The 11580-nt window shown below is 36.9% G+C and overlaps 1 protein-coding gene across 1 annotated transcript in view; it reads right to left on the bottom strand.

Moving 5' to 3' along the window:
* Positions 1-373: 373 nt before the first annotated feature.
* The window catches only part of FAM76B (family with sequence similarity 76, member B), a 16056-nt gene continuing 4849 nt past the window's right edge, over positions 374-11580 (bottom strand). The window contains exons 3-10 of the mRNA XM_009881232.1: positions 11319-11373; positions 9662-9817; positions 8553-8749; positions 6469-6516; positions 6193-6273; positions 5371-5506; positions 1955-2056; positions 374-1202 (exon numbers count right to left, since the gene is read on the bottom strand). Of these exons, the coding sequence (XP_009879534.1) occupies positions 1113-1202; positions 1955-2056; positions 5371-5506; positions 6193-6273; positions 6469-6516; positions 8553-8749; positions 9662-9817; positions 11319-11373 (865 nt within the window). The 3' untranslated portion in view covers positions 374-1112. The remainder of the gene's footprint in view (positions 1203-1954; positions 2057-5370; positions 5507-6192; positions 6274-6468; positions 6517-8552; positions 8750-9661; positions 9818-11318; positions 11374-11580) is intronic.

Raw genomic sequence — 11580 nt, 5'->3', positions numbered from 1 at the left:
AGTTACCACTAAATACATTAAATCAGACAAGGGGGAACAATTTTTTTTAAAACTGAGTGTGCATCACCAATTAAGGATGTAACATTGGGAGTACAACGTCTGCTACGGAATTAAAATTAGCGCTGTGCCAAATGGGCAAAACATATAAACAAACCACTAAACTCCAGTGTGGCAAAAAACATTTTGTTTTTTGTTCAGGAAGTGTTTGGCATGAGCAGCACTAACAAAATTCTACACCTCACAGACACAAGCTACAAAGGTTACCTAAAGCCAATACTCACTGTCCATCAATTAGCTAGCTCTTAATGCTGCTTCAAGCACTGCACTAGCCACTGTGATCTTTGTTTCAGATTCCTCTGTACACACATTTATATTTACATAAAACATTTATTAAACATGATTTTAAAACATAAAAACCTTATGTACAAAATACCAACATTCCTATAAATAAACAGTTGGAGAAAGGCACTTGCAAGAAAAATCTACAGTAAATCTTACAAAAACCACACTGCCTCTGTTACTGTACAATAGATAATCTTTCAGTAAATCCCTATCACAAGAATGTAAAACACTAATTACTTGTTATAACTAAGAATATAACCGTTACAGTTGTATTTACACATACATATATGCCTTTTTTTAGTTTCACTTGAGAGCACCATGATTTCCATTCTAAATTTATATTCTGATACGAAGTAAAAGAACAGTTGCCAGAAATCAGTGTTCAGTGTCACTGCAGATTCATAAACTTTTGGCTGACATCAGTGTAGTTTAAAAGACTCGGTTGCTGCTTTGTAAAAAGTACACCTAGTTTGTTATTGCATGTTGTCCTTTTAGAGAGAGCACTGCTATGTTCTCTATGCAATTGTTTAATACTATTGCTGGCAAAAAGTTTCCAATATCAAAAAAATAAAAACATTCTTCAAGCCAGTTGAAGTATTTCATCTGAACAGTAACTAAAAAAAGCTGCATATTAATTATAAAAACGTGTAGGAAACATGCCAACTAATCTGGTGTGCAAAAATATTTTTTTCCACTACACAGGATTTTAAGGGCTTCACAGAATTACTCAAATTTACATTGAGTAGCAAACCCCATGAATAACCAGTTCCTCAAGGAGATGTTAGTATACTCCCACTTTTATCAAACTTTTTACCCTTTGACAACGCTGCAACCTGTTTGAGCAGTTCTCTGTTTTTGGCCTGCAATACAGATAAAAAAAAAAGTTTTATGAATTACTGAAACATCTCAGATAGTAGCGTCATGCATTAATTTCCCATTGCATTTAATTCTCAAATTGTACATGCTGAGAACATTCAATGAAGATAGCGATCACTTTTCAAAGATTTCTATATGCTTTTTGATATGCATATTCCTTCTTTACCAGAAAAGGTAACCACATTTCCTGTATTGCAAAATTTACTGTCCGAGATATTGCAGTGAGTATCTCTTCAGTCTGTGATTTATAAGGCAACTAATTCAGGCTTTCTTCCTGATAGCGTAGATATATGCTTTAACAAGACATTTAAGCATCGCTTGTGTTACGCTGAGCCATTAAATCAGATCAATAGCACACTGACAACTGAGTAAACATCAGAGAACAGACACAAAAAATAACATAATCTTTGCGAAAGCATGTAAGGTAAGTCTCTATCTCTTATAGTTAGAAAGCAATTCTTACAGTGAGTTTATTTCATATGGAGATTGCCTTTTGATTGCAGAACTGCTGTACAACCACAGAATTACAGAATGGTCGGGGTTGGAAGGGACCTCTGGAGATCACCTAGTCCAACCCCCCCGCCAGAGCAGGGTCACCTACAGCAGGTAATCCATCCAAAGTTAAATGTAGTAATGACCATTCAAGAACTTGGTACTATTTCATTGCTATGAGTAACAGTCTGAATACAGAATTTCATCTGAGGTATCCCTCAAGTACTGATAAGCAATTACTCACCTGCAACTGTTCCACAGTTTCCTTGTGAGCTTTCTCCATACTGTTCATCTTTGTCCTCAAGTTAGACTCCTGATACTGGAAGTCTGCCTTCAGTTCTGTCAACTGAAAAAAAAAATTCTATGAAGATTCCTCAGACTGCTACAGAACATATCTTCTAATCAATCTGTGAAATCTTTACAGAAGCCTCAGGGATCTCAGGAAATACTGTATTTATTTACTATTGTAGTATTGAAAGCTCAACACTTGAGAAGTAGCTTGAAAAGTAAGTAAGTCTATTTTATATGAAGAAAACAACTGTATTTATATAACCGTATTGTTTGCTCAGGATTTTGTATAAAGAAGGTTAATCCTCAACACACAAAAAATTCAAATACAAGACTAATCATTTATAACGTTAGCTGTTCTTTCAGCTGTGAGATACTTATCACAACCTTCAGTTATGTCTCTTCAGTTACATGGTATGGTAACACATGAAAAATCTTCCATACGAAGACAACAGAAGGATTCCTTTGTGTCCTTTATGCTACAATTTGTCCTAAACAGAAGTATACATTCCAGAGTTTCACTGCTTCTTGATCCACAACAATAGTAAATTAAAGTGTGTTACTAGAAATGTGTAATTTAAAATTACTTAACTTACGATTTAATTCTGAAGGTGTGGTGTGATATTGCTGCCACTGGGTCTCTCCTGAGACAGGCAGAGATGCAGATGACATACACTAAGGCAGGGGTTTCTAAATTGCGATATATGCTTCTATCCAAGCAGCTGAATGCTGCTTCTGGAAGCATGTGCAGCTGGGTGAACAACTAACAGTTTGTTCTATATGAACCCAGAAGTTCTAAGAACCACTTCTTTAAAAAGTTTAGTTCCTGAAAGCATCCCACATTCACCTGGCTATTTTGAACCTCTCTGGTCAATTTGGATTTACCAGGAAATGAAGCCTCTTTGCTAGCAAAGAAGCTTACTATAACAAACCAGAACACACGTTCCTAAAATGACTACCAAGGCTGCCATCACCAACCTTAGGATGTGTCAAATCACATGGAGTGAGACAAGGTATTCCAAAGAACTGTCAACCAAATGGTCCTAAACAAAGTGTGGGTATCTCGGCACAAGGATATATACCTCACTGTACCCAGACTGCTGCTCAAGGTATGTACTTACGGCTGCTGTAAATTCAAAGGACCCAGAGCAAAACCCACACACCACAAACTAAACATCAAGAAAACTAGTGGTATTATTGTGCCATAGCAAAGTATGCAACCAGATGAGCAAACGCACTACCTGTGAACATTCAGCAAATCGCGGTCCCTTCCTATCGACCAAGTCCCAGGGCCCCACAGTAACATCTCGGTGTTTCACTAACATTTTGTTCAGAAAGCAAAACAAAGCTAGAACTGCAAACAATAAGCACTGGTAATGACCTGGCTGAGATCTTGACTCTTAACAAAAAGCGACGAACGAGGACTGTCTGTAAAGCTGGCATACTGGTTTTGTTGCCATATGTTACACATTTCAGAGGTTTTTCTTTTGGAGCGCTCCAAACTCTTCAAATGCTGTCCCTGTACAAATCTTGGGACAAGATCTTAGCAGGAATCTCCCACAGGCCTGGCTCAGGCTTTTATCCCAGTACATGACTTTACATTTACTGTCTCACAGTCAAAAAGATCCACAGTGCATTCATTGGAACTAGATGATCTTTAAGGTCCCCTCCAATCTAAACCATTCTATAATTCTTTAATTTTTTCAGCCATGCAAACATTATACGATGTGTTCAGCTTTCCTCCCCCCCTAAGCAGCTGAAGAAAGTATGCGACATTCTGGAAGTGAGTAATTCATACCTGAAAGAGCCTAAGTTTAAAGTACTCCGAGGTCAAATAAATAGTTTTAGCAATGGGGACATTAAAATTATTAGATGGTCTCCCTATGGTAACAGCACAAAACAAGCTACTGCAGTGGTTATGCAGAAGTAGGTGACATTTCCTTATCTAACCCTTTTGTTAGCTTTGCCCACTAGATCACATACAAAAAGAGATAAGTGAATTTCCTACTGGCTCATGATCTTCTACTGGCTTTAGAAGAGAGAGATCAGGGCCTTAATGTCTGTCCTTTGAAGAAAACACCTAAAGAGAATCCATGTCAGGCTCTTCAGCTCTTTCACATTAACTGCTTAAAGGCTTGAAACAGCAAGTACTTCCAACACTAGGTATATTGTAACAGTGATAGAAATGAAAAAAGATTCAATATCCTTTACACAGCACATTCAAGTGTAGAAATGAAGATACTAAACTATGGTTTAAAAGCGGAAGCATTTTCCTTTCAGGATCAAAGAGCCTTTCTTAACCATCAATGTTTTGATAGGCCACCATGCATCTATAATCAAAATTTCACTTGAAAAATACAGTAAATTTATTTTTAATACAATTCCATAACCTACTGAATCCTGAACAGACATCCTAGAGCCACCGTTACAGACAGTGTCTTAAAAGCACCTAGTTAATCAGATGGCAGAGAAATACGTTCAAGAAAGGCAAAGTACATATTTGTAGTTATTTCTCTTTTCTTGTTAGTCATTAGGTTGTTTGAAGGACGAACCTCTTGTACAAGTTTCACTGCAGCCATTTCACAGAATCACAGAATTTTTCAGAGTTGGAAGGGACCTCTAGAGATCATCTAGTCCAACTCCTCTGCTATGTCCCCAGGCAACATTTGGGCCTGACTCTTTTGCTTAACTTTTAGGGACTGCCAGGCATCCAATCCAAGCTTTTCCTCTAGTCTCTGACCATACACGAAGACTTGATAACCTACGCTACATGTACACTACCAATCTTTTAAATTAAAACACTTAATTTTCATACACTGTGCATATAAATTTGGACACCAACTCATTAACTATGGCTGCAGTTGCTTCAGTTTAAAACTAAACAAAAGCTATGAATGGTTACTAGTCTTAGTCCTCCTCTTATCTTGTGTGCCCATCAGCCAATGTAGGTATCCGGGATCATAGAATCATAGAATGGTTTAGGTTGGAAAGGACCTTAAAGATCATCGAGTTCCAACCCCCCTGCCTTGGGATCATTGCCGTGACTCAGTTTAGAATACATAAAACATAGAAACCACTGTCTGGCATTTTATCCATTGCCTGTGGCACGCAGCCTGAGTAACAATGAACCAGATGGCTAGTTTCTAGATGGCTGAAGTGAGGTAAGATAAATTCCTCATTGACTTAAGAGTCAAAATATATTCATGATACAAAAAGTCCCAAATGTGTCCTTTAAATGGCAAGATCTTGTTAGTTGCTACATAAAAAAATTGTATCTGATTTTTGTTTTATCTCACCATTTTGACATTGTTAGGAGATTACAAAATAGAAAACAAAATTATAAAGTTCTTATTAAGCAGGCGGAATTGTTACCTTTTTATCTTTTTCTAAAATAGTCTGATCTCTTTGCTGCAGAAGACGTTTAAGTGACATTACTTCTTCTTTCAGCTGACTTATGAGGACAAAGTTGTCGGTTCCTCCACTGTCTGCTGACTGATTTATAGAGCTACTAAAAATAAAAAACAGTAGTTACTTGCAGCATCAAAAGGAAGAAACAGTAACTTTTTTTAAAAAGTTCAAATTGGATAATTAATAATTCCACAAACATCCTTAAGGACTAATGCAAAAAAAGTATGTACCTGACAGAAATGGATGCAACTGGCAAATTACCTTACTAATGGCACACATTACATACACCTGCAGAAATATAATTAAGTATTAGCTTTGAGGGGGACAAATACCTTTTGACTGAATTCAGCCCCTTTTATCTTTATTCCAACTGTTTAGCCAGAGACAGAATAAAGATTCAGTCTCACACATTAAGGTCCAAAAGACTTCTCTAGACACTAGGTCAGCTTAAAGCGGCAGGTTCAACCCCGCATCTAACTGATAAAACACCGATGTTAAGCAATACTGTTTCGTTGTTAATTGTCGCCTCCTACATAAGCTTTATTTAATTTCACCCCAAACAGCTTAAAAGCAGGAACACAGTGCCAGTTTTCTGCTAATAAAGTCATTTATTTGACTGACAGTGCTCAGATACCACCCAATAATCTGTCTGGCTGGACAATAGTTTCACCTCCCTCATTCTTCAGACCAAAAAAAAAACCAAAAAGAAAAGAAAAGAAGCAACTGGCCACGTATCAGTGCTCTATTTGGTTGAAATGGCTCAGCTTTACAAAAATATAACTTTACCTATCTCCATTTGATGGCTTGGATTCCAGTTTGGGTTTTTTCTTTGGAGTTTCATTCTGAATAGCTGCAGAGGATTTATGGCTGAAATCAAACAAAATGTAAACCTAAAGCCTCATACTATATAACTCTCTAATATCACCATTTGGTACATGTAAAATAACTAACTCATTCTCCTAGGTGGAATGCTAGAGACTAGCCAGAAATGCAAGAAAAAAGTCCTTTAAATGAAAACTGCAAGATAAATTAAAAGGAATTAATAAATAGTATCATATTTACCTCTGTTTCCATAGTCCCTGATCTTGTTCTGGACTCAGACTGCTGATTCTGAAATATGTGAAACGTATTTGGTAACTGACCAAACATGCCATTATTTCTAAATTTATGTGAATGGTTTCTGTACTTAAGAAAAATCCACCCCCCGCCTTTTTATTTTTTTTTAGTAAAGAAAGTTTACAATTATGAATTTTCAATTGGGCAGTTGTATTATCTGTCATATTCGTGATGACTCTTTCCTATGTCAGGATGCTATAAAAATATTTCTTGGCTAAATGATCACACTATTTTTAAGACACAAGGGGTAGATTTCAAGACTGATGGTTAAACCTTTGCGTTGGTACCTCCCAATTTTTGTGAACTTTATATTGCTAATCTTATACTCAGCACGCTGGTCTAAAGCAGCATTCCTGGGCCTCCCCTGCTGCCATCCGAACATTGCCTGAAGTGTTGCTTATGCGGTGGCACAAGACCAAAGCTAAGTTTTGGATCCCTGAAAGTAACTGCTATTCAGGTCTAAAGATTTGTTTTCAGTAATTTCAAAAGCAGCTAATAAACACCATTGATGTAGGAATGGCAGAATGTAGAAGATTGTACTCAACGAAATAGTTCAGTGAATCTGTATTTCTACCTCATTGTCTCTACTGTTTCATCTTAACAATGAAAGGATAGGGAAAAAAGTCATATTTATTGGACCAGAAGCAATGGACCCATGGCAGCCTATAGAAAAAAGGTGCCAAACCAGGAACATTACGATCGGTACAGAAAGATGCTTACTTTTATAACTCTCAAGTATATTAGAAGCTCTATTCTGTAGTAAAGAGCTAACTCATTTTTATTTCATTTTTAATATATCTTTGCCACATGCATTCAATTAGATTTAGCTTCAATTCAATTTCCAGCAGCGATTTGAGAGAACAGGAACAGTACAACAACTCTCTGCATGATGAGTAATTTTCTTCTTCACATTCTTAAAAAAAAAAAAATAAATTATTTTTCCCTTTTTTTTAAGTGAAAGTGTGTGCATTTCTCTTCTCCTCACTCCCAATATCATTCCATCTTATTTTGCTCCTATCTTTAAGTCACGCTTAGTCAGGCAAGTTTCAGTCAAGATGGAAAACTGTAAGTACCAGAAAAGCGAAGGTGAGAATCAAAGTGTTTATATGTCTGGAGTCAGGGTCATTACCATTGCAGCTGTAGTATTTACTATCCATCACAAAATTAAAAATAAAACAAGTAGTTCTAAAATTATGCTGCCATAAGCCTACCAGTGAAAATAAGAATCATGACGACTATTATATTGGCATAAAAAAAAAAAAATCAGTTCTGTGATTTATAACTAAATAAACTGGGTATGTTCATTAAGGTTGGTACGCTGCGTATGCCATGGCCAGGGATGGCATGCTGAGAAAAGTTGCAGAAGATGAGATAAAACAGTGTGAAATGTTATCAGAGTGCCAGTGACTGAATTGACAGTGTTATTTTCCTATGTCTCTATGACAGCCACTCAGAGACTGTCTATTCCAGCAAGATTTGATTATAAAAACTAGCGAAGAGATACAAACTGGTTCTAGACTGAGGGTGATCCCACACCGTTGCTTCTGCTTCTCCATTTAACTGCACGTATGTGCACACAAACACGTCAGAATGAAGTAAGTTATGGTGAGTTTTCTGAGCGAAGCAGCTGTTCTGTGCTCACTGCTAATACATGCCTTTTAACCCATGGTAAATGCATGTAAAATAGCAGTTATCACACAGCAGTTACTGCTCAGAAAGCCAAATTCAAGTTTATCCCTCAGTAACTTGTTTCTGTAGCCGTTCCATGGGTTTCTTTTCTAGACTTGCTACCAATTTTAACATTGACTAGTTTGATGATCACCAAGAATTTCTGCTTTTTGCCACTCTCCCTTCACCCAAATTGTAAGAATACAGGATTTTGACAGACCATGGCAGAACAACATTCTGCTACTGCTTTCGATGTCATGTTTTAAGCAGCATTTCTTATTTCCTTTGATTTGATCTCAGTATCAACAGAACACAGCACAGGAAGAGGTACCAACAGCTACTTTAATTGTTGAAATACTTACTTATGATGACTGCTGCTGTGACGATGATGATGGTGGTGATGGTGGTGGTGTTTTGAATGATGCTGGTCTTTCTCAGTAAGAGATGAGGATGAGGAGTTAGAATGTGAAGATCCTAGGCTCTTCCTCTGTTCTTTTGTCTTCTGTAGCACTCTCTTGTAGGACAGTGTGCAAAGCCAACACAACAACTTTCCATCAACCTTTTGGGAAATAAATCATAGCAGGGTTTTTTTTTTTCCAAGTATACTTGCACTAGAAAGATGTACTTAAATATCTGCAAGAAAAAAATTGTTTCACTTCATCTGTTATCTCTGGGAAAAATCCAGACGTGTCTTTGGTACAGAACAGTACTATCACATTCCATTGTATGCACGTTATCCTTTAGTAAAGTGAATCATATCCCATTTCTTTTTGTCATTTAAAGTTACGCTACGAAGCAGTCTTAGCAAATGTTGGACTTGCTCTACATCACAGCAGTGACAGTAACTTTTTAAAGGGACACATCATTTTTAGTTTAGACACCATGTACCCTCTCTCAACCCATCATATTCCAGGCAGAATCAAGATGTCCAGCCAACGTGTTACTTGTACCAAGTAAATTCTTCTGTAAAAACAGCATTGTTCTTGGGCTCAGGCAAGAAGCGTTTGAGGTCATTTCCTCAGCACCTCTGGAATGAGAAAGTGGCACTCACCAAAGCTATTTAAGAAAACAGAACACAAAGGGCTGCACAGAGCAGTCTACCTCTCTGCTGCTGTACTTTAAGGCAAGGCAGGCAAATCAGAAATAAAGTGACAGATTCAAGCTACAGACATACGTAAGATCCAACGGATGGGGAAACAAAAATAAAATCAAAGCACAGGGAACCACTCAGCTACGACTAACAGCTTCCACTTAAGCTGATTTTTAAAAAGTGTGATTTAATTTAAAGTAAGTTAGCCGAGCAGCTAAGATAATTGTAAGTTGCAAAATTTAATTCAAATATTGTAAAGCACAGCACACCAACTTTAATGTAATATTAGTGAACTTAAGATACATTCCTGTTAATCTTTCTCTTATGAAGGAGGAACATTGTTGTCAGCCTAAGCCACTACAGCTGTGGAACAAAGCCTACCTTCCTCCTTCCCTCCTCTTTTCGATCAAAAGCGCACTGCTGTTTGCACTGCTCACATGTCTGAGGTGGGCCGTACTTCTTCTCCGAGTTGGTGCACCGCTGACATTTTGTGCCAATAAACGCTGCAATAATGTTACAATACTGACAAGGCTTGGGCTGAAAAACAGGTAAATTGAACTGAAGTTAATACATTTACAGTTTCCGTAATGCACACAGGTAGTTCAAATCACACAATGATGCTTCTAAACTACTAGGGCTTCATATAACCTATCTTAAAGAACCTCTTTCCTACCATTTCTATCTTCAGTACTCATCTTTTCCCCTAAAATGATGCTCCTTCAGTGGTCAACAGCAGTCTGGACTTTCCATGAAAACTCATGTGCATATTATATTCAATGAAAGAAACACATACAATGAATGTGATTGCTCACCTCTACCCCTTCCTCTTTTTACTTTTTTTTTTTTAAATACAATGACATTTTCTCTCTGTTTTACTACATTACTAAAGAAATTACTTAAAAAACTTTGGAAGAAGAGTAATCAAGTCATTTTTTAGATTGGAAGATTCTGAAAACATCCCTCTCCCCTACTCATGGATTTGATAACTCTACAGCTCCAAGATTAGTATCCTGATCCCTGCAACTCTGCAGGAAACTTTTTAAAAAAAATAAAAGAACAAAAGACTTCAGATAACATCAGATCAGGTTATCAACTGTTATATCACATGCTCAACTAGAATAATACACTGCTGGAAAATAAAATTGCTGTCAGTTTTCATAGGGTAGAAATGGCTGATTATCTTCAACGCAGTTCCTTTTTTTGATGAACTACTGATTTAAAAACGTTGGATCTGTCTTGCACTTCATTTCGCTACATTTTAAGCTTTTAAAACAATGTTCTTTGTTCAGTTTACATTTACATTCACAAACTGCCTGACTACATACCAACAGCTGTTACGTTTCTCAAATAAGCTGAATTTCATCTAATATGGTTTTTATCAAGTATATAGAAGTTATGCACTTTTGCTTCACAACAAGATTATCTCAATACCTTCTATAAACTAGTACCTGCAGGGCACTCAGATACAGTCTGTGTATTCATATATTTAAAAAATTAATTTTTGTAACAGAACTGAAGCTGAAATTCAAGACAAGAAAATGCACAGTAACATGCAAGCAGCTAACACTCACAACATCTTTTCTACTTAATAGCTCAACATGATTAACACGCATTTAAAAATTTTAAAACTTACATAATATAAAGTACATGGTGTTATTAGACTTCCACATTTACCACTCGTTAAAAACACAGGCAGCTAACAGTCTTTCTGCCATCAAGTGTGCGCTTATGAGAATACATGAAGAATAACTTTACATGCGTAAAGAGAAATAACATTGTTTTGCTATGCATAGCTGTATTATTCGTAACTGTTAAGCTATGTATAATCACAACAGATTTCAATTTGCAAACAGAAACTGTAAGCCACAAAGGAAATCAAGAGCTGCCAGTAATTTGCATCACCTTTCTGAAAGGTAATCTTTGTTCTTCTCCAAAAAAAGAAAATAAGTTTAGTTGCAAGAGAACTTTTTTTGGTTGTTGCTAATTTAAAACGCGAATGAACTTAACTACCAATATTTAGAACTAAGATCCTACTCACCGTTCCAAACTGCTTCACGTTTTGGGCGCATTTCTTGCATATCGTGTTAGTTTTGCTAAAGATAAAAATTGCACAATGTTGAATGCGGCGACAGACAGACCCCTCGAAAACTTTCCCCACGCAATTAGGAGAACACACACACACAGACAGACAGACACACAGACAGACAGACACACAGACAGACAGACACACACAGACAGACAGACACACACAGACAGACAGACACACACAGACAGGCAGACACACACTGTGGCGATCGCTC

This window comes from Charadrius vociferus, unplaced genomic scaffold, assembly GCF_000708025.1.
Source record: "Charadrius vociferus isolate BGI_N301 unplaced genomic scaffold, ASM70802v2 scaffold1, whole genome shotgun sequence".
In the NCBI taxonomy this organism is placed as follows: domain Eukaryota; kingdom Metazoa; phylum Chordata; class Aves; order Charadriiformes; family Charadriidae; genus Charadrius; species Charadrius vociferus.
Note: the sequence above shows the minus strand (reverse complement) of the source record. Positions and strands in the feature narration are given on the sequence as shown.